This window comes from Pelecanus crispus, chromosome 11 (assembly GCF_030463565.1).
Source record: "Pelecanus crispus isolate bPelCri1 chromosome 11, bPelCri1.pri, whole genome shotgun sequence".
Lineage (NCBI taxonomy): Eukaryota > Metazoa > Chordata > Aves > Pelecaniformes > Pelecanidae > Pelecanus > Pelecanus crispus.
This window is the reverse complement of record NC_134653.1, coordinates 38339010-38362900: the sequence shown is the minus strand read 5'-3', so window position 1 is coordinate 38362900 and position 23891 is coordinate 38339010. Positions and strand designations below refer to the sequence as shown.

The 23891-nt window shown below is 47.2% G+C and overlaps 1 protein-coding gene across 2 annotated transcripts in view; it reads right to left on the bottom strand.

Annotated features, from left to right (window-relative positions):
* ARVCF (ARVCF delta catenin family member) overlaps positions 1 to 18118 on the bottom strand; it is a 171274-nt gene extending 153156 nt beyond the window's left edge. Inside the window, exon 1 of one of the 2 annotated variants that reach the window (XM_075719249.1) lies at positions 17882 to 18118. In XM_075719249.1, coding sequence (XP_075575364.1) covers positions 17882 to 18097 — 216 coding nt within the window. In that variant the 5' untranslated portion in view covers positions 18098 to 18118. The remainder of the gene's footprint in view (positions 1 to 17881) is intronic. The other variant, XM_075719248.1, reaches the window with a different exon arrangement.
* Positions 18119 to 23891: the final 5773 nt, after the last annotated feature.

The window sequence follows — 23891 nt, the reverse complement described above, 5'->3', positions numbered from 1 at the left end:
AATTAGGAACGTTAGCAAAGTATTTTCTGAAGCAGGAATGACACAGAGCTGAAGAGTTTTTGGCAAAAGTCACCTGAAGCGACTCCTTTCCCCTTCACAACTTCACGGCCCTGAGGCAAGCCAGCACTTAAGGTTTCAGACCCAGATCAAAGCTGTGTGTCACAGAGTGACCAAACATACCGCAACAGTTCCAGACTTCAAGATCTTTCTGAATTTCACAAACTCTGTGCTTATACTCAGGCAGAATGTCAGCCCGCAGGTACTCGGCACAAACCAGCAGCCTTCATCCCCCGTCAGCAGAAGGGGAACGCGGAGAAGCGGCACCCGCCCGGCGCCCACGGCCACCAGAACAGCTTCGTGGCATTTCTTTCTTCTACCAGTGCTCCCAGGTACAATGCTGCTTTTGTGGCCCGCAGCTTCAGGAAGCAAGACTATTGCCAGTAGAAGCCAAAAGGACAGTTAGAATTTTTAATTATGATTTCATGACTGTCTTTACTCAAGATTTTAACGCGAGGAGTCTCTAAACACATTAGGTCCTTAGTTAACGTGGCAGAAGTCCCTCCTAGTGTCTCTCCCATTTTTGTCTGTATGGATGGTGTAGACTTGCCATTCGCCTCAAAGTCATTTATCTATTTGGCTTAGTTTTACTTAATTGTGATCATTAAAGCTGAAAGATTACTTTCTAGAGGCCCTGTAACCGCACAATAAATTTCTCTGACAACTCACGGTTTAAAAGTACTGCCTTTCATTAAGCAGAGCATTCTGCAATACGCTGTTGCGGTATCAGACTGATCAGTTAATGGCAAAAAGACCTCGGAATGAATCAAGAAGCCTTGCTCCATCAGAAAAGATAAAATAACACATCTCTGATCCTCAACTAGGATCATGACAGACAGCATGAAAATTAAAACCGTGAGGTTTTTTTGTTTTGCTATGGAAGAAGAAATTACAAGTTAACTGAAATGCACGAGCTACAGTGGTTAACTATAATCTTCCACCCTCACTCAAGCTTTTCCTCGTATCAAAATAGAAAACCGAGAAAACAAGAACACAGCTGTACTGCACAGGTCAAAAGACATTAAACACACCTTTTTTTACAGTTAGCATTCTGCTCCTTACCTCCAGGTTTTTTTCTTCATGTATTGAAAAAAACCGAACCAAGCCCCAAAACAAAATCCCAAAGAGCTGCTAACGATGTCTGTCCAAAAAGCAACAACGCACTGCATGCAGCTTGGCAGGCAGCGTGACTTCAGGTCAGGCAGCACGAGCAGGAGCACATGCACAAACAAAACCCCTTCCCCCAAGAAGTCCGCAGGTAGCGTGACGCACAAGCGCGCCCAAGCCCAGCGAGGATCTGTCACCGCCAGCAGGCAGGGCAGCGGTTTCGGGGGCTGCCCGCGGACAAAGGGGCGGTCACGGGGGGGCCGAAGGGGCTCCTTCCCCTCACGACAGCCAACACCCTGCGTGCACCGGGGAGCGACGCAGCCTTCTGCTGCCCGGGCCGACACGTCCAACGCAGCACCGTTACACCAAACCGAAGCACCTCTCAACTCCAGTGCTGAACCTAAGCACTAATTCACCTAATTCACGGATGCATGATCAGCGACGTGTTTTTGTTGCATTTTCTTCTCCTAAAACACTCTGGGGTAAGCTAAAAAGGCAGAGAGGAGAAAGGAGGTTAAAAAAGAGGTAACGCCTCATCCTAGTTTGAGGAGCAGCTCTACCCTGCTGCCACCTGAATTTATAGGTTTTCCTGGGGCTTACAAGGTAGGTGCTTACCCCGTTAACCTCCTTTATCTGTAAACGCAGGACTCTACATGATCTCTATTTATTTAAATCTAGCCCGCAACAGCTTTACTCTGCAACGCCCAGTAACATTCCAAAGAATAAGATTTGAAATCTTTTTGCACGGAGCTGCGAGCCCATTACAATTACGAGGAGGAGAGCTGAGAGGGCTTTTTGTTTAAGATAACGTTCAGAGTAAAAAAACCTGAAGTTATTTCCCCGGTACGTTCAGCAACAAAATCAAAGAGGAAGCAGAGGGACGCTCTATGGGAAAAGCGAACATTTAACAAAAGCAGGCGATAGCAAAGCTTTCTGTTTTTAAAAGCGCTGGTTCGTGTCAAAGAGCTCCCCAGGTTTGCTGAGCGGGACGGGAAGGTGGAAGCAAAGGACAGCCGGGGTTTGGTGTCCCGCCCGCCACTGCAAGCACACGAAAGCCAGGGCTACAGAAGCCAGGGCTACGAAAGCCAGGGCTACAGAAGCCAGGGCTACGAAAGCCAGGGCTACAGAAGCCAGGGCTACAGAAGCCAGGGCTACGAAAGCCAGGGCTACGAAAGCCAGGGCTACGAAAGCCAGGGCTACGAAAGCCAGGGCTACGAAAGCCAGGGCTACAGAAGCCAGGGCTACAGAAGCCAGGGCTACAGAAGCCAGGGCTACAGAAGCCAGGGCTACAGAAGCCAGGGCTACAGAAGCCAGGGCTACAGAAGCCAGGGCTCTCCCGGGCGCCCGCTGCGCTGCGCGGCTCCGTCGCGGCCCGGGCTCGCACTGACCTGGCTCAGCTCCGCACGGCTGCGGCGGGCCGGTCCCGGGTGCCCCGCAGGGAGCACCGCCAGCCGCCGCCGGGACCCCCGAGACCCCGCCGAGGCCCCGCCGAGGCCCCGCCGAGACCCCGCCGCTCCCCGCGGGCAGGGCCGAGCCGGGCAGGGCCGAGCCGGGGCAGAGCCGCTGGGACGGAGAGCGCCGGGCGCCGGCGGGGGACGCGGCCCCGGCCCGGGGGCGGACCCGGGGGGCAGAGCCACCGCCAACAGAGCGCGGCTGGGCCGCGGCCACGCCCGGCGCGCCGGGGAGCGGGCGGGGAGCGGGCGGGGCTGGCGAGCGGGCGGGCAGGGCGAGCGGGCGGGGCTGGCGAGCGGGCAGGGCGAGCGGGGCGAGCAAGCAGGCAGGGCTGGCGAGCGGCGCCCCGGCAGCCGCCCCCGCCCCGCCGAGCGCTGCCCGCGGCCGCAGCCCCCGGCCCCGCCCGGACACAGCGGGGGCGCGGAGCCCGGGGGCGCGGAGCCCGGGGGCGCGGAGCCCGGGGGCGCGGAGCCCGGCGGTGCCGGGGGTGCCCGCAGCTCCCCGGGCCGTGCCGGGCCCAGCGCACCCCGCCGCGGCTCCGGGCACAGCTGCCTCGCCAGCACCGCCCGCCCGCCGCCCCGCATTCACCGGCCGACGGCCTCGGCAAACTGCTCGGTACCGAGACGAATGCCAGGTGTGCGCCCTGCTGTGCGCCCTGCCTTGCACCCACCGCATTCTGCAGCAAAAGCCCGGGACGGCGCGGCGCGGTACGGCATGGTTTTCGCGTCATTTATCGCTAGTAAATTGGGAGCACCCAGCTTTCACCCTTCGGTCTTGGAGCAGGCAGCCAGGCTGCAAAGCTCCGCGAAATTCCCGGGAAGGAGAAAAGCATCCCATGCTTCTTATTCTAGGATCCCAGGCAGCCAGGCTGCAAAGCTCCATGAAATTCCCAGGAAGCAGAAAAGCCTCCCATGCTTCTTATTCTCGGATGCGATCCCTCTGCCTCTTCCGAGAGGCTGCAGAAAGGCTGTGCATTAATACATATGTTAAGAGCCAACCTCCCAAGGGGAGGTGTAGGCAGGTCGGTGTGAGCCAACCTTTTCCGAACCCGAAGCCTTTCCCCCCGGGCCCAGCGCCAGGGCCGCAGCCTCACCTTTCGGGTGCCGCGGGCACCCACGTCCTCCCCCCGCCCTAAATAACCCAGCCGAGGGGTGAGGCTGGTTCTTCCTCTTTGCTGCCAGGCTCCTGCAGCGAACCAAAGTGAGAAATAAATCCACCGCTGTAACAGCTGGTGGCTGAACAATGGGGTTTGGGACTGAAAGCGCCTGGAATCAAATTAGAGGCGATCCCTGGAAAATGGATCGGCAGAGACGGCCGGACCCGCTATCACGCGGAAAGGAAGGGACCCTGCAACTGAATCTTCTTTAATTACCAGAATAGGCACCTTTGCACAAAACCATCTTTTCATCCCTGCTTCAGGTGCCCTGAAAATTCTAAAACATGCTTCCAGCGCCAGCGTGATTAACGTGCCAGTTAATATCCATCCTACCAGATCAACATGAAAAGGTAGCATCTCCTACACTGGCATTTAAGAGCGGAAGGAATGTTTCACACCTATTTAATCCTAATTTCAGCCTTACTGTTACCGCCAATGTCAGAGAGCCAGCTGAATGCTGGAGCCAAGGCTTTGTATTTTAGGGGCAGAGCACAGGGCAGAACTACGTTACCCAACTCTGCCCCCAGTTTGTTTAAAAATAAATGCCGTAAGGGTTGACAAGGGCAATGGCTGACGTTCCACAAGGTTCAGCCGAAGCAAAGTATTTGCTTCACTGGAGGGAAAAAATACGCTCTATCTACAGTGGAATAATTTAGAGGCGACTGGTAGTGGCCTTTAATAAAATACTTGGAGGCCAAAGCAAAGCAAAAGGAATGCATTTTGTATGAGTCTCCTGTACTTTTGTACAGCACTCTCCCCTCTCTCCTTGTCCAACTTTTCTTCAGTTAACAAACTAAAATAGCTCAACTTTTGTTGAGACCGTGCTGGCATGGAAAAGTACCATTCAACTTAGGCACGCACGTGGACGTGTGCCAGACCTTTATACACTGTCAAAGAAAAAAACGTTATAAAGTCTATATCCATAGGGCACTGCAGTCGCTGCTCTTGCATGCAAAATGAGGAAACCGAAAACCTTCCTGGATGGACTTGCCAACTCTTACTCACATAAGGAGTCTCTCGTGTTGTAAACCCAGGGGTATTTGTGCAAGCCATGCAAGATCAGCGGTGCCGAGTTTTGAAGTCCCACCTTCTGGAGTCAGGTTGTTATTTAAAAACATCCTTTTCCTTTCAAATATATAATGGATGCTTGCAGGCCTTCTGGTTGTAAAGTAAAATTTGAAAATGTTTTGACTCAGCCAAAGATTTTTTTTTTTTAATTAAAAAAAAGAAGCAAAATACGTCTCAAGTCCTCTTATTTCTTAGCCACTTGCAGTATTTTACCAGCTCATAGAATTCTGAATGCTGGGATTTGGCAATGCTGAAGTAAAAGAACTAATTACCTAAGTAAGAGTTATGGATTGGATCCCTGAGGTTATAATGAACTTCCAAATTCTGGCAACACACACTCTATCCATTAGTATCAGACTGCTGACTACATCACCACCTGCCCCCCCCCTTTTCTTTTTTTAAAATGAACCTTAATTTCTTCATCCGTTACACTTTTCCCAGCTGCAAAAGTAGAGTGAAAACCTGCTTTATTCTTTCTGAGAAATTAAAAATTTATAAATAGGAAGGGATTTAATTCTCTGGAAGATGCAGTATTATAGTATCTGGGCCAAGCTCTCTCTTTTTATTTTCTCCCATTACCCTTAAAAAATTCTCCATCACTAGTGCCGCACTATAGATTGATGTGCTCTCAGAGGCAGTAAAAATGAAATGGTTTACAGCTCTGCCTGGAAACATAACATATGGCTTCAGTGATATGTAACTTCCATAAACCCGCCGGAGCAAGGCGGCACGAGATGAATCAAGAATCCCAGCTAACCATACAGGCGAAAGCCCCGCCACACCCGGGGCAGCTCTCAGAATTAGATCGCCTGTATTGACATAGGTGCTGCCATGCCGAGGGTGTTCTGCTGTCGTCCTGTGAATTCCCCGCAGCAAGTACGCGCGGCAAACGGGAGAACTCCAGCACAGTGCACCGGGCTGCGGCAGCGTGCCCTCCTGTGATGCTTTAATACAGACAAATGAAGCCAGGCCGCTGTATCGCCAAGATACGCGCTGAAATCTTTTCCTGTTCGCATTCCCATCACTTTTAAATATATTTGAAAAGTTACACGAGCCCGTTCAAAGCATCCGTGCTTGCTCCAGAACGGTTGCGTGGCTCTAGTAGGGCAAATCCACCAGGATATTTCCAATATTCCCATCAGCACGGTTTTGACAATCTGTTTGCTTTCATACTGCAAGGTTAGAAACGGAGACGAAGCCGGATGGCCCCGGTCGGGGACCAGCTGTATCTAAACGCAGGACGATTTTCTGTGTCACCCTCATTTACGAACCCAGCGTCAGAGAGGGGTCGAGGCTCACAGGGCGGCACACCGATATGCACAGAGGAAGCGGACACCTGCGGAGGGGCACCGCCAGGCATTTCCGTGAATTCTGGGGATTTTCATGTGTACACAAACACAGCTTCCATCTTGCTACATCTAAGAGCAGTCAAGTCCATGCAAGTTGTCGCAGGAGGGGAGGAGAACAAGGACAGTCTGGCGACAGCGCTGCTTCACGAGAAAGCACGGACAGAGGCAGCTGCATGTCACTGCACGCAGGGCGCAGCTGCACGAATGACCTGTGCTTCCTCCCAGCAGCTTCATTCAGATAAGAATCAACTGCATTTTACAGGGATAAAACCAGAAAAGTCTCCTTCAGTTTAAGAAAAAAAAAAAAATAGCATTACCTTTATAACAGAATGACAACAGCAAGGAAAACAAATCCAATCTGAGGTTGGCGCTGCGACCATAATTTCATGCTGCAGTTATTGGAAAGGAAAACAAAGACACTCAAATGCAGGCAAGACAGGCCCAGTATTCACCGTTTTCCATTTCTTAGATTTTGTTTCGGGGTTTGGATTTTCCAGATGATTTGCTCTGTATGTCAAGCTGCACATTACAATCCCTTGCTCAGAAGACACCAGCTTAACACGTCACTCTCTCATCCAGAGGGCAAACCGGGCTTTGCCATTAGGTGCTGGAGCGACAGCTGTCTGTACCATCAACCCATCTTTATGGTAATGACTATCCTCCTCAAACCGAAACCTGGAGCTGGTTCGGATTTCCTTCTGAAGAGACAATTAAGGTCTCTGCGGATGAAATTTTATTCCAGAGCAAGTTTCCCCTATTTGAAATACTTACATATGAAAATAAGACTGCAAAAAGGAAGAAGAGCTAATCGAGATGGGTCAGAAACACGGAGACTACAGCTCTTTTCAACCTTTAACTACAGTATTCTAAAAATGCCGCTCTGCCAGCAGCTAAAGGTACATTTTAGATCAAGTCCCTAAAATGGACTCTGGCAGTATTCTACAGCATTATCTCAGTCACCACAACTATGGTGAAAAAACACTCTCTTCAGCTAGTAATTTGGTAGCTTAAAGAGGGAAGCAGTTCTGGGTTTGGGGTTTTTTTTAAATATATAGATATATAAAGAGTAGACTGACATTTATTTAAATCAAAGGTTTTCATTCTAGCTGGCGCCCAGCCTCGGGCTGCCCATGGCCATCGCTGGCCGGTCTGTTCTCAGTCACACCGATGCCTTCAGCCAAGTACACCACGTCTGCGACAAAGCAGGCAGGAGCCTCATTTGAACCGTTAACAACGCGACCTAAACTAGCAAAAGGCCGCGTGATTTATCAGTGTCATCACAACCCAGCATTCGTTTGGGGCTCTTTCAGCATTAGCTCAAGAGCTTATGGACACTGGCAACATCTGAAATGGAACCGTAGAAAATTTTTGGTTTTAAAAGCCAGGTTGAACGCTTCTGGTCCAAAGCTCAAAGGGCTCAGGGGAAGAGGAAATTGCCTGTTTGCCTGCTTGGCGGTTTTAAAGTTTCTGCGAAACATTCTGGCGGCTGCATGCGGATCTGCAAGGGCAGAGGCTTACGAAGACCGACCGACTCCGTGCGCTGCCTTGTAGGGATAAGGGTCTGCCGCGCTCGTACGCGTACGGATCAAGGCCTGTATTAGTAACAAAATCTTTTCATAAAATTGAGAGATACAGTGCAAAAAGATTTTGTTGAGGTTTAAAATCTTTCTTCCTGAACATCCCAGCTGAGCTAGTACACTAGTATGCTTGGGAACTGAAATGTAGGAGACACAGAAATCTGAAAAAGCCAGTACCATTTATCATGGGCTGCTGTCTGAGCTGAGACACAAACAAGCAGTAGAACATGAAAAATAAATCACAACTTCAAAATGTAAGGTGTTTTCATGTTAATTATCAAGAAGCAAATGTGGTAAATATGACTGGAAAGTTGTTTTTTTAAAAAAATCCTGTTAAACCTGGTATTACTCTTTAACGTTTAAATGTTTACATTTGAATGCTCCTGTTTTAAGACATTTTTAGTAATTACTTGCAGTCATACTTGCTGATCTTGCAACACTCAGAGATGTCATGCGAAGAGCAACCTAGATGCCCGTTTACATAAGGTACATGCAGCAAGCAGAATTTATTTTTAATATGTTTCTCTTTTATGTACGTCTAGAAGAAAACATAGTTCTATTAGTAAAGCAATGTAAAATCATGGAAAATTATTACGCAACTGTGAATTTGTCATTCAAATGAAATAATTTTAATTTAAACCTGGCACAGTTCCAGGCCAGAAAGGTTAGCAGTTGTGGAAGATTCTTCTTTCACAAATCTTGGCAAACAAAACAAGAAAATCCTTGCCTTTCAGTTGCTTCCGAAACATCATTCAATAAAAATTCACACAAAACAAAAGAAGTTGAGACTTTTCAAGGCAACTGAAACTGCAAAAATATGTCTGAGATGCTTACGGTAAACACGGTCATTGCTTCGCACTACGATAATCATTAGCATAACCCGGTTGCTGTCCTGCTGACAAACATTAGATGGCACTTTGGAATTTAGCAGTTACCATATAAAGTTGCAGAGCTCATACTGAAGAGATGAAGCGTGCGGCATGAAAGCGAGGGACTGTTGACGGTAGAGAGAAAAGCGAGATTTCTGCCAAGGCACGCATCTTTGCGCTGAGAGAGATCTATTTCAACCTGCACATGTAAAACTGTAAAATAGTATGTCATTAAATTTTGAAAAAAACCAAATCATTGTGTTGGAAAGAATAAAATAATTCTTTCCTTACCAGACAGAGGGTCAGTTTCTCAGTTGCAGGGTTCCCTTTTTTTAATTTTTTAATGAATCCTTTGGGATCGACTGTTTAAATTAGACTTGCTGACAAAGTTTCATACAGACACTTCTCAGCGCATCAGATTTTGAGTGGATTCTGCTGCAGGCCAGCACATCTGAGCCCCAAATAACTCTAATAAGTGGGGTTTAGGTGGTTCGCTTATCAAATAAATCCCTTCTGGAAAGCACTTCCCAGGTGCTGATGCAGCTGGTCAAGTCTCCGTAGTTGTTGCGCAGCTGATGCTAATATTCCCATGCACTTTTGTAGCCGTTTTTACCATCTAAGGCCTTAAATGAAGACAGAAGAATAATCACGGGGGAGAAGCTATAACAAGAAACGGAAGAACCAGGAAATGTAAATTCTTGCAGGAATACTACTCGGGTCCGCCTTTCAGAGGCTCTCATGAGATATGCGCCGTGACGCCTGCCGCACAAATTCCCTTTTTTTGCTAGCCTTGTGCTATCTCATTCCTCCTGCAGCACGGGAAGCAGGTTCTGGGATTTCTTTTGGAATTTGGGTAATCCCAGCAGAAATGCAGACAGCAGGAGCACCTTTGCTCAGAGCGGTGCAACATTCCACAGTGTCACTTCGGAAAGTCTCCGCCCGAGACACCTGCAGTAATTCCAGGAGAGCTACTGCCCCGGCTGAGTCCTGGTAGGGCGCAGGCTGGCTCAGCAACGCTGCCTTCAGCAATCCGCAGTCCTTCGGCGCTGAGGAACACCAGCTCCTTGCTGCCAGTTCCCACCGTTGCTGAGCTTTCAGCAAAAGATCCTGACTCTCGCTGGAAACCAGGAGTGGCTGCTTTCACAGGGATGGGACAATGTCCATAAAAAGGGCGGCGAAACCTCCAGCCTCCAAGCTAAACTCAACCACTATCATCTCCGCCACCGCAGAAGCCAGGACGGGATCACCCCTCACGCTCGGGAACGCGTCTCCCTGAAAAGCAGCTGAGTAACAGCTCCTGGTCCAGCTCCGAACTGCGCCGGGATTCACAGGCACCGCAAACATCTCTCAGCTCACGCCGAATTCTGACCTAGGAACTCATTCTCCCATGGGAACCATATTCCCAAATCTCCCCTCTTCCCCCCTGCAACCTTTGAATAGTTGCACATACGCAGAAGCTGAAACCTGACCCAGGCCATTCCTCGAAATTCGGTAAGGCTGCGCACACGTACCGACGTTCCGGGATGAGGCCGACGGCATAGCGAGCGCATGTGTCACTCGTGAAGAACACGAGAGCCGCAGGAGAGGCCGGGCACCGAGGGGCACCGCACGGCTGGCACCGAGCCACGCTGCGCCCCCGAGGCAGAGCCCGCATGTCTGCGGCTCAGCCGCTTTTAGAAAGGAGTTAGGACGGTCCCTACAAATTCCTTCACCGATTTGCAATCTGCTCAGAACTAGCAGAACACTCACGGGTTAACTACCGGTGAGGGTTTTTTCTGGGTGTTTGGCATCGTAACGGGAAACAGTCCTGGAACACCGGGGAGCTGTCACGAACCGACAGCACCGCCGTCTGTACCTGACCTCACCTGTAAGGCAAAAACCCAAAAAAAGTCATTTTCCATGCTGTCAGCCCCTTAATATGGGCACAGACAAAGGAAGCCAAGAGGCACTACAAACTAGAACTGATTACATAGAACTTCACACGTAAAGATGGCCCTGCGTTCTGCAGGAGACGGAGAGGAGCAAAAAAGGTGAGCCGATGACTCGGTGCAGCTCAGAACCCATTTTTGCTTCTTCTCTGCATTGTTCAAACATGCGTACAATATTAGTGCCCCCGTGTTCTTACTACCAAAGCACTGGAAGCAGTCTGTCTGCTCTTACAGTCTGCACTATGTCAGCGTGGAGCAGAGAATCTTAAATAGAAGTAATGAAATACAGACAGAAGAGTTATTGTTGCCCAAACGCCAAGTCAGGACGGTTAACTTGATGGCATTTTCTTAGAAAAGCAATTTGAGCTAATCTTCTCGTATTTGTTTAAATTCTTGCCATGTGTTCTGGTGTGCTTTGGAGTTCACCTGTTACTTGAAAGTGACCCTCAATTCACAAAATGCCATTTTTGGCAGAAGGCACAGGTACCTCAGATTAACATAAAGATTGAAGAATATTGGTGCTTAATTATGGCTACAAAATACCTGCCTAAAAATAAAACGGAAAATGTGTTTGTTACTTTTTTAAGCAGGTGTTATGTCTCTGGAACATAAGTTGAAATATAAATGATCCAAATCCTAACTATGAAAATATTCTGTAGCAGTTTTCCATAAGCTGATTTTCCTTGAACATCTATAACCACATTTGCAAGGTGAAGACAAAACTAATTTTATTAATTTGGTTGATTACTGACATTTCAAGATGGCCTTTTGGGGTATTATTTGTTGGGAGGGAGTTTGCGCATCTTTTTTGGCGAGGGTGTTAATGTAAAAAAAAAAAAAAACAAAACCAAACCAGTATGTTCTTTCTTTTAAGTTTCTTCATTCCCACTTAACCTCTCTGCCTTCCTTTCAACTCTATTTTGTTAATACCTTGGTTAGACACAAAGTTAGGGAACATTTGCACCAAAACTACATATCAATTTATGAAAAAGCACAGTCAAACGTATGTCAGACCTGGAGGAACATATGAAAAAAGCTCTTTCCAGTTACAGAGGTGGGACACTACTTAAACACGACAGAGAATTTTGAGCCTGTGTTTATTACCGTACCTCTTAACAAAGGAATAATCACACTAGCAATAAAAAAAGACTGACTCAAAAACCTCATCACTTAAATTATTTGTTTTTTCCTGATTTGCATTTAAACAATTTATTATTGTGCCTATTTCCTCAGTTGGGAAGCAACAGCTTTTGCATTGCTCTAACTGCACCACTTTCAGCGTGGCTGTGTATAGAGGGGAACAACTCACTAACAGGACTTACACAGGATAAATGCGCGATACCATACCTGGCATCGCACTAATTACGTTCTTTCCGTTTAAAGAACAACAGAGAGGGGAAAAAAAATCCCAATCTGTAGTGAAATAGTTAAGCTAGTACAAAATGACTGCAGAGCAGGCTTCAGTGAGTCATTAATAAGCCTTTATAAAATGGCATAACCGCAAGCCCTATTTCAGCGAAGTCTGTCTCAGTCACATCTAAGGGACCAAATTACTGTGCACGGTATTACAAAAGGTACAAACAAGCTCAGTGCTGCCTCCGACACCATATTCATGCCATGTTAACTACTGCAATTGCACCATCACACGCAGGGCTGGCTTTACAAGCGACAAGGCAGAAGCTTGTATAATAATGTATATCACTAGGTGCAATAGCTACATAAATACGAGATATTAAGCTATATTCATCACTATCACATCGTGCTGATTCAGCTTGGTTTGATTACTAGAAATTTCAGCCCATACAACGCACTCGCACATTTTACCGCTAAGGATCTCAGCAAGCCTGACTCTCACATGGTATGAAAAAGCACAGCAGATTGACAGGACGAAACCTTTGAAGCTGCTGGCCTAGCGCCGAGTCAAAAATTTATCAGTGAAGCTGGCTGGATCGAAGTTTAAAGTCGAAACAGGATCCAAAACTTGTATTTTGCTTCTGAAAACAAAAGAAGCTGTTTTATCGCTCCTTTTAGGGCAAGAAACTAGTCACTAAAAGTGATTTAACTTACAGCTGCACTCATAGGTCTCTTGGCACACGTTGACTGGCAGACCTCTCGAAAGCGTAGCACAAACCCTCCAGCCGCTGGTCAGTCACTATTTACCCCCGGCAGCCTCTGCCCGTTCTGTGGCATCAGGACTGTAACCGAGCTTCCATCTTATGGGAACTACTGTTTGACGTGGGAAAGGATTCCAGAAAGTAGAGCAGAATTCAATAAAACTTGCAGCAAGGCTACCAATCTAATGCCACTAGGTTTTAAACAAAAGGATCATTTAAAGAAAAAAAATGTCCAATGCAGTGAATTTATGCTGACAGGCTTTTTAATAACAGGCTTTCTAAAAAGCATGTGGGACTATCTGTATTATACTAACATATATGCACACACATAATCTCCATTTTGGGTTTAATCTACTCCGGCACCTCCTTAGCCAAATGTACCAGATGATACATCTAAAAACACCAAACACAAAACACCCCAAACAACCCACCACTGGGAACCTAAAAGAATGGAAATAACAGTCAAATGAAATAAATTTTTAATTACTGGATGATTTTGTCAATGCAAAGACTTCTCAGGTCAACTTACGTTACTTCTTGGAGGCATAAGAGTCAATCTGTTAAGTAAGACTCTGCACCAGCACGCAAGGGGCTGATCTCTCTTATTTATACCCTGCGAGATTTGGCAACTCCCCCAGCTTTCCCACCTGTAAGAAGGGGGATAATACCTGCCTTTTTTGTAACGGCAGCCCCTCTCAAATCCCTACAGGTCACTGCAAAATCACTGAAGTCAAAGTATCGTTACAGTGTGTTTGTTGGCAAAAGAGGTTTATTGAACGCCGTACTTTATTTTGGTTATGAAACATTAACAGGGATGGGAATTGTCAGTGTGTACCAACGGGGAAACAACCCTTGAATGCAAACGTTGCTGTTCAGCTCCCCAGCTGATCAGACTTGACAGAGCTTCTCTGGAACCCACTGAGCCATGCCAAGTTAAACCAACTCAGGATGTAGCCTTGTGTTTAATAAGTTTCACATGTCTGATGTTTTAATAAAAGTAACAAAAAAAAAAAAAAAAGACAATATCCTTTATTATTAGAAAGTTACGCTCTGAATGGTTAGCTCTCCAGCGATAACAGTGCAGCTCCGTGCATTGAGCCCGCTGTAGCACGTACCCTACGCGTGCACTTCCACACCGCCGCCCCGTCCAACTTCAGTTCCCGCTGTGAAGAGCGGCAGAAGGCCGATTGGAAAAGAAGTGAAATAGAACCCGGTAGATTAAACTAAATACCTCACACATTAAGACTATTAAGATTTATCAAGCTTGTAAAAAACTTTATCAACCAGATACTTTAACATGCAGAGGACACGTGCTAGCTGCTACTCACAAGCGTATGGGACTATGCCGCAATGGGAAACCGAGAAAAAGGCAAAGACTGCCGAGACTCCCACAGCTCGGGATACTATAACAACCAAAAAAATATTTTTTTTTTTTTTTTTTACATTCCTTACTGCCAAAATTAGAGAAGCAAACACGAATAGACGTTAACAGACAGCTCTGCTCCTTTCAGTACAGCCGGGTTTTCACTTTCAGAAGCAAACAGCAGCGCCAGCCACGTGGCTCCCACCGCTCAAAGCCAGAGTAGGGAACAGGCAAGAACATCCTTAAAAACTGGGAGGATTTTTAGGAGATTTTTATTAACCAGATAAAAGCTCTACGATTAGCTCAGCTGGTTAGAACACGGCGCTAATAACGCCCAGTTCACAGGTTCAATCCCTGCTCACTGCAGGGGGGTTGGGCTCGATGATCTCTCAAGGCCCCTTCCAACCCAAAGCATTCCATGATTCTATGATTAAAACTTCATTCAATGCTGCATTTGTCGGATTAAGGCAAAGGTTTTCACTGAGTAACTAATGACCTTCTGTCCGGAGGGTTCTTAGTCTGGCTGAGCGCTTCCTTTGACCGCTTCAAAGCCCGCAGTAACGCATGCACCACATTGCACGTCCCCCTAAAGCTCTAGGCTTGGAACACCCTAGTTCACGTCGCTGGCTGCACGCTCAGCGACAAACTCTAAGGGAGGCAGCCTGTAAGACCGGGGAAGCCGCGCAGGGCAGACGGCACACCTGCCCGGTGCTCCCCGGCGTCAGCCAGCGCAGCGCTTCCGCCCCGGCTCCCCGAAGCGGTGCTGGTGGCAGCGTGCCGCCCCTCGCGGGAAGGGGGGACGGGGCTCCCCGAAGCGGTGCTGGTGGCAGCGTGCCGCCCCTCGCGGGAAGGGGGGACGGGGCTCCCCGAAGCGGTGCTGGTGGCAGCGTGCCGCCCCTCGCGGGAAGGGGGGACGGGGCTCCCCGAAGCGGTGCTGGTGGCAGCGTGCCGCCTCTCGCGGGAAGGGGGGACGGGGCTCCCCGAAGCGGTGCTGGTGGCAGCGTGCCGCCCCTCGCGGGAAGGGGGGACGGGCACAAAGCCTCGCGCGGCCGGAGCTTGGCAGGCGCTGCCTCCTGCAGCGGGCCAGGGCAAGGCGGGTGCTTTGGCCACGACCTCGACACAAGGCGCTCGCTGACGTTAATGGCAGAGGAAGCAGCAACATTTAGGCTCTCTCATTGCGAGGACAGGATCTCCCAGAAACCCCTCCTCTGGGAAAAATGCACGTTAAAGAACAATCTCAGCTATTTCTAATATCTGAACAAACCATTAATGGTTTATGTAGATTGTCCAAGTAATCAACTTTTCCCATTAAAAACAACTTTAAGATACTTTTTAGAAAAATCCCCCCCAACGCTTTCTTAACGTGAAATTAAGAAGTCGACGCACGCGTTTTTTGGCAATTGCAGCACATCCCTGACCTCGCCTGCAGACCTGATCCTTCTCGTCGGGGGCCAAAAGACGCAATGCCGTAAACACGCCCAGCCCGTGTCAGCAAGTGCACCGCAGCTCACGTGTCCCGTGCGAGCTTTCTAAATGCACAGTGGAGAGGCACAACTCACCAGTAAGCAAAGTGAAGGAGGTGGCTGAATGGGCTGCCTAGGACAAAGAGCTCTTGTTATGGAATTAGTTTAAAGTTGGTATTTAAAAAAAAAAAAAAAAAAAAGTGGCTGGCAAAAAAATCCAGAATGAATTAATTAGAATCAATATTTGCATAAGACCTCGATTTTGTCTTTTGAGGACTTGAGAAAACTGTTACACTTTTGGCACATTGCCCGTATACTATTTTTCCTTTTCTGAGATTAAAAAAAAAGAAAAAAAGAAAAAAAAAAAAAAGAAAAAGCTTAATTTTCTAAGAAAGGAATAAGTTTGGGAGCGTATATCACAAAAAGGTACTGAGAGAAGTTCTCTCAGCAAAGCCCTGGCTATGCACAGCTCCCTGACAAATCCCTTCGACAGGCTCCACTTCGACACTCAAACAACCTGGAAAACTGACGCCTGGTTGCGCAGATCCTTAAAGATTATTTGGTATTTTCATAAAATGGAGTTAACCCTCATTTTTTGCTGAAATTCTAACTCCGAATAACTAGATTACAAGTAATCACCTACGCAGCTTCCAAATGGAAAAGCTGCTCCTGGAGTTATTTTGTAACGTTACTGACCAGAAGAGGTTGAACAGGCTGGTAAGCAGAAATCGGTCAGTCCTCACCGAAACAGCGTCAGAGCCGGCTGCGTTTCACCACAGCGCGTGAGCAATCCTTACGGCAGCGCACGGCGTGCCTTTTGCTTTGTGTACTCTTAACAGTGCAATGCAATACATAATAAAGATGAAATCATTATATCGTCTGCGTAAGACTGAACGTACAGCTTTCATCCTTCATTTAAACACTATTTAATTAATTCTAGTAAGTCAGGGAGGAATTTGGCCCTCAGTACATCTAACGAAAATTCACACAAATAACCTTACATTAATTCTGAACTGTGCGCATTTAGCTATTCAGCCCTTTTATTTCATGTACAAGCTACTCTGAAAACCTGAACACTAATTATTTATGAGCTAAAGCTCCCCTGGCCCAGTGGCCATGAGCGGAGCGCACACGGATGCAGCCTGGGCTCACTTACAGGGGCTGTTTCTCCGTAAGAGTCACGCAGACCCCAGTAACTTAAACTCTTAAGTTTTTTTGGACGTGTTGGACCTTAAGCTGTAACGCTGCAGAAAACTCATGCTTCATCAGTTTTGCGGATAAGGACTTTCATTCTGGAGCTATTAATCAGGCACTTTGCACAAAGTCGGTCAGAAAAAGTGAAGGCGAACTTGTCCTTTTTCTATAAAAAAATACGTCAGCACCTCTGCCCCCTCCCCAGCCCAGCTGCTAACCAGCAGCCACAGCTCCGGCCAGCTACTCGCGGGCTCCTAGCCCGAGCAGTGCAGGCTGCTCCTGTCACATCAGGTCCCACGTTCAAGCATCCACACGTACAGAGACACGGCAGCTGTTAATAGAAAAGCTGTGCTAACATAATATAATGTAAAGCCTGCCTGAATACAGCTCAATGCAAGTATAATTGTAAAACAGTCTGGTATAATTGGGAAACAACTTTTAGAATTCCCATAGCCTGGAGTTTCTCTGCGAACTGAACAATGTTTTCTTAGGAAACAGACCCTCACAAATGGCACTATTGCTTCTGCATGACTTACCTTGCATGTCAGAGTGATTTGCGAGCTCAAGTAACTTAGAGATGCAAGTAGTTTATCGCTGCGCATTTAAACAGTTAAAGAACACATATCAAGCAAAAACAGTATTTGGAAATCTAAGGCTACCACAAAGCCAGTCTGCATCATTAAAATAAAGTCTATCAATTCAATAAGCATGAGAAACAAATTATGAAGTCCTCCCTCCACAAACAATGAGACTTCGCGGGAGGGAAATCCCTGCTTTTCACGCCGTTTCCTCTATTCAAAGTCCAACTATTTCTAATGGAAATGTTGTTTGCTATGGAGATTATGATTCAGCCTTCGTTTTCAATCATCAGCACATCACCATACTTACAGCAAGTGCATGGATTTAGAGGAGGGTGTGAAGATCTCTCTTTAGGGTTTAATACGCAAGGATGCAGACATTTGCAGAAGTTTCCCATGAGCTAAGAGGAAGTAAGAGCAACTTCTAAGCCAAGGCTCCGAGGTCTGAGCTACCAAATTAACCGCTGAAGCGTACCAGCGCTGGGGTATCCCAAGACAAGCTACGGAATGAAATGCTGACGACAAACAAGATGCACCTGACTTTCTGGGATGGGAAATTCTGGTACAGGTGGACTCTAGCAACAGGTAAAAGGAGCAGGCTGTTACCTGCAGTACAAGCTGCTGCCAGGCGGTTGCCAGTGGCTGACCATTGCCAATGTTGCAAATGCTCATTCGGTCTGCCGGCTGATGGGCACGCTCAAGTTGCAAGGAGACATTGCGCCGCTCTTCCTCAAGTGCACGGGTAAGCCGCTCGAAACGAGCTTCTTGCTCTTTAACAGATGCTAAAATGCTGGCAGCTGACCTGATATCATAGTCATCCATGATTGTTTTCAAATGCTCCTGCCTGTTAACTGACCAGGGCAAATGGAAAGGGTTAGGTAAAGGGGTGGGGAGGGCACAGGTCAGAGGTTAAAAATAAAAATGCACATTGTTAGTCACCCTACTAAAATACTGTTCACTCTAAGCAGCAAACTGCAGTGCTCTTTGAAAAGATTTCCTTCCCATCCATTTGATTTTAAATTAAAAGTAATTAATCCAAGGCTTCCCTGTTCAAAAAAACCCCACATGCTCACCTTGGAGAGAATTTATATTTAATTCCTTTGATCTTTTTGCTAAAATTGCTCTGACAAGGGTTTTCATCCCTCTTGCAAAGCAAATTTCACTGTGCAAATAATAATGTGCTTAAAAGAGATACATAAAAAAAGATACAACTTTGGAGGGAATGAGGAACACAGTCCTTCTCACTACAGACACCTGCAATTTTTTGTCTTTAACAGCATAAAGGAGAAGTTTAACATTTTTAAAGACAAACTTCATGGCACAAGAAAAGTTGTGTCCATTTTTTCCAAGTGAATGGACCCCTCCCCCAAATTTAGCAGACAGTAGCTGAAAATAGTTTTCATTTTTAAATTATAGGAGTACGCTGTAATATGGAAAATATTTTTAAATGCAGACAGTGCAATTGCAGTTGAAATGTGCTTGATGATTTCAGCATGGTAGCCAACAAAACAGTCCTGCATGCAGCTGTTCGCTAATAATGCAAATGAAAAAGCCCAAATCAAACACCTTCCATGGAAAACACACAGGACCGCTTGTCTCTCAACGCAGGAAAAAGAAGAACTCGGAAACCAGCTAGATGGGATATATACCTTCTGCCTTATGTCTTCTCTAGCAGGGCTGTGAAGCATTCCATTTAAAACCCCATCTCCGTCTGTATGGTGCATGCAGCAAAACTCCCCACTGACTCCACAGATCTATGATGTGAACATCGTTCAAAATGTTTTCATAAGGGTATAAAATCAGCAACATAATATAAGCTTAAATGGTGGCTTCGACAGAACCCTTTCACTAAAGCTAAACTAGTAACTAGTTTACTACCACTTACTACTAAACTACTCGGAGCACCTCTGAGATGGGCCCAGAGGCAGAACTTCCTCCTGCCCCTGCAGTTCAGGAACAGTTCATGTTCTGCGCTGAGAGTCAAGTCCCTAGAAATTGGCCCTTGGTGTGCAAACTGGGAGCGGTTCTTCCTGCTGCCAGATTCTTTGTTTTCCATCTGTCAACAAGGATTTCCATGAGCACTGACAGTACCAACCCCGGGTTTCCTGAGGCTTTGCATTTCATCGTTCAGCGCCTTTAGATAATGCATGCTCTCGACTGATGCATTTTCCATGACTTTTACATTTATCGGGTCTCTCTCCTGTGCCGATTCTTTGGTAGCTAATGATAACGTGGTCATATACTGTTACGTTCCCAAAAGAGAGGTGCTAGTAGATATTAAGCTGCATGTTTTCACACAGTTTGTTGGAAACACTTAAGTAGGCCCGAGGTCTCCCTTCTTTTGTCATACGTGGTTGGAATCGCCCAACGGGCCCAAAAGACGTTGGGGCAGAAGTAACGGACCCAAACCCGATGAGATACGCCTTGATTTCATGGGAAATAACCTGCCGGCAGCTCTGCGGTTCATTGCTAACTCCTAGGGAGCTGCTGTCGCAAGGAATCGGGGCGATATGAAATCACATTGGGAACAGGGTGAGGATTACCACGTATTAATCTCATAAAGTTGACATATAACCATGACTGGAGCCTTTCATGTTTGCAGACCAGTAAGCAGAAGTGACTGTTCCCAGTTATGCATTGATTTCACTTCTCTTGAGATTCTGAAAGAAAACCAAAAACCACCAAAGGGTTTTCCAGATGTCGCAAACTAGTCAAATATAGACCAGGCTGTCAACCGCAGAGACCTTCCACCCTGAACCTTGTTTTGCTAGATTATCAGAAGTCCATCAGACCTTCGGAGAGGACACTGGTGTCCGCAAAGGAGAATCGCAACCACCTACAAGGATGGCGTGGCTCTCGGGAAGGCTGCGTAACGCAGGACGGGCCGGCGGGACCCACCTGCTCCATCTCGGCACGACTTAGCCCTGGCACAGCCGCGCACCAGCACGGCCAGGCTGTCCGCACCTCAGCTGGCTCGTGGGCAGCCAACTTGCACGCCCCTGCTTTGGTGCTTCCCTGCTCTGCACAGATGGAGACAGCTCCGTTTGCTGTCCTTCCTCCCAGCAGTGCAGACATGCTCACAGACTCCTCGGAGGGAGCGTGAAGGAAGTGGGACTTCGCAGGCACAGGCACTAGTCATATTTTGGGAAAAACGCACGTGAAGGTTGGGGTGGGGGCATTTCTAACTAGACGTTCTTGAAGACAGCTACCTGGTTACTAATTATCACTGCCCCTAGAGCAGAGGAACAGCCTGGCTGACACACAGATCCCAATACACCTCAGATCAGGGGATGCTCCGGGCCCAAGGCAAAAAGGAGTCCGGATGGATCAGGGATAATGAATGGAGACAGGCTCCTTAGAGGTGCTGCAGGGCAGGAGCTCCCGGTTCCTCAGTCACTCCCCGCAGGGGTCCGTCTTTCAGGCAATTCCTCGTCTGCAGCTAGAACAGCTCTTTCTCACGTGCAGCTGTGATACAGCACAGCCGCTCCCTCCCGGGGGCCCAAGAGGCTGGATACTTCCGTGGACTCATTTCAAAAAGCCCATCAAGTAGGGATGGGGGAAGAAGATGACAAGATGTAAACTACAGTAACTAAATTTAAAAAAAACGGTTCCCTTCAGAGTGTATAATGCGAGTTTCTGTTCTAAGGAAAAGCATTACCAATAGCAGCACGAAAAGTCGAGAAGCTCCTCCTCTAATACAGATTCTGAAGCAGTAACAGCTTTAATAATAGAAGTCACGGTTGATGACCGAACTGGTCTATAACTTCCAAGTCACATTCTGAGAATGTGACAAAGATCCCATTCAGAAAATCCTTAATGAGCTATAAGCCCTTGATGCCACACATGAGAGAACCTAGAAATTTGGGTTCTATGAATGGTAAAAATCTCTGGAGAGCTAGAGAGATCTCCATGCAGAAAATATAATGTTAACCTCCTTACCACCATAAATATTGTGCTGCTTTTCTCCGTGCAAAGAAAAACACAGGCAGAAAATAAACTGAATAAATTTTCAGATGTACAATTAGTGACCATAAAAATCCTAATTGCTATGCAGAAACAACAGCAGGACCAATAACTGGCTTTTAAGAGCTGTTGGACAAAGACAGACTTCTGCATTTCAAATGTTTTATTAGCAGATAAATACTCGCTTGCTGTTGATTGCACTCCCAATTATTTACCCAGGGTTTCAACAATTTACATTATCAGCAGTCTAGACTAGAGGAGAAAAATAAAAGTACTGACTCATGAGTGAGTTAGTCAGGCTGCCACTTGCAATTTGCTACCATTTGTAAATAAATTCAAGTGCACATTGAAAAGGGTATAAATAAATGAAAATATTAGACCTATAGCAGCCAGGTAAAGATTATTCCTTAGGCTGCACTTCTAAACACAGCAAACACTTGCCTACAGAGTGGCAAAGGCTACGCTGACAGCAGCAAATCTCTCTCCTGCCTACGTGACTCTAAATATATTAGTGTTGCATTGGAGTTAGAGCAGAGTAAGAGGATCTGGTTTTTCTGACTGTTCATATCAAGAACTAACGCATCAGGCGGCCGCCTTAATGTCAGCACAGCTGAAGTGCTCACAGCAGAAAAACCACCCCCCAAAAAGGGGGCCGTACGCGCTACGAGTACCCCAGCTCCTGCCCAAGCCTGCAGGCTCCTGGCAACGTTGCCGCGCCCAGGCTCCCCTGGTGCTCCGCAAAAGCAGCGAGTTAGCTCTGCACGCTCATTTTGCTAATATAGGATGCGCCTACTAGTCAAGAGTTGTTAAAGAGCCCCTGAGACTAAGAGGGGGGTCAAGTTCTGTGAGATTTGGGCACCTAAATCCTAACAGTCCCGGAGACCTCAGGTCCCCTGCGCTTGCCGAAGCGTTCCGCCTGCCGGAGGCCATCAGGTACTTGAGCGAGCTGCGTCCCAAGAGAGCAGCGTCCCAGTCAGCTAGAGCACGTGGCAGAGCCACCTCTCAGCCGGAGGGGAAGGGGCTCCTGGGCACACGGGAGACTTCTCGGGTCCCACAGTTTGCTACTGAGCGTAGCTGTCCCACTCCTGCTCTCCCCAGCCCGGTTCACGTCCATTCATCTCCTGCTGACAGGAGATGGTACTACCAGGAGCAACGAGAGGCTTGTACGTACAGCAAATCAGCAGCTGTAGGAGCAAACGTGAAGGCCTGTGAGCATGCATGGAAACAGCAGCTATGTGCTTCTACAGGGAAGAAACCCATCAGAATAAAAGCAAAAACGGGGCTTAAATAATCTATGGAACTGAAGCGTAACGCATGCTAATTGTATTTTCACCCTGAAGTGCCACAAGAGATGAGCAGCATAAAATGACGGCTCTGCCCCGTGCAATTCGGCAAGCATGCAGGGAAAAGCAAGCGATACGCACCTAGTGTCTTACTGGGTCTGAATGTTAGAGCTCCTGTCTCATCACCCGCTAAGACTAGGAAAGCGCAGACCAAGCGGGAGAGCGGCCTCAAGCAGAACCAGCTACGAGAGAGGAGAGAGAAGACAGAGTTAGTTAATAAGGTACTGCGGCCTCTTCTGTACGCAGTCATCTCCCAGGTTCTCCTCACTACGCTGCATAAATTATTTATTACACTGTTTTCCTCCTAACTTGGAGGAAAAAGAAACAATATTCAGAGAAGCCAACCCTGAGACTCTTAAGGGGAAAAAAAACCCAACCAAACCCTGGTTAATCTCATTTGTTGTCAGCGATCAATACTTGCATGTGTGAGACTTAATGTCCTAAATCAGGGAGAACTCTGGGCTGGAATGAGGATTTTGAATGCTACAAAGCTGGGCATTGTAGCCAAACATTTTAAAACACAGAAACCTAACACGACACTCAGAAATGAGAGTAATTATTTAGGCGCGCAACTTCAGGCCTCCTGTTTGATGTATGAGCCCCCACACGGCTCGAGCATTTCCCAGCCGCCTGGTAGAGCGGGCACGTTCATTTCTAAAAGATGCGCCCTGCGCAACAGCCACGATGGTTGTTCTACCTGTCTGTAACCTCATCCTGTATGAACCCCAAGCGAAAGTAAGTTTGGGGATACTAGGTCATCTGTGCAGCTCTGTAAATCTCTGATCTGTTTTATCTTAAAACATTTAGCACCAAAACTTCTCTGGGTCAGCGACTGCAAATTTAGTACCTGTTTTTGCTGGAGAATGTACAGAACGGAATCCATTTCGCAAAGGCACGGTTCTGTGAAGCAGTATATCCAGTTTTAAGCTACTACCACATCAAAAATGCTGCAACCACATGGCATGAAATGCAGAGCCAGTACAAACTCACTTTGCTGGTTCAAATGTTTTAGAACATTTTCAGAGAGTAATTTCGCCCTGGCAGATTTTATGCTTGACCAGGTACTGTCTCTGCCTTCCTGAAGCCAGCATAAACACAATTTCTTGTGTTTCAGCCAAATTACCAGAAACACGATCCTTTGCATGGATCCAATCTCAAAGGGCATGGAACCATCATGCCAAAAACTTCATTTTTCTTAAACTAACAGAAGTAAATTATATGCTCAGAACTTACTAGATATAACGAAACAGTGCAAAGATGTGCCCAAAGATGAAAGTCGGGAGGCAGAGTGAGAGAAAGACTAATTCTCA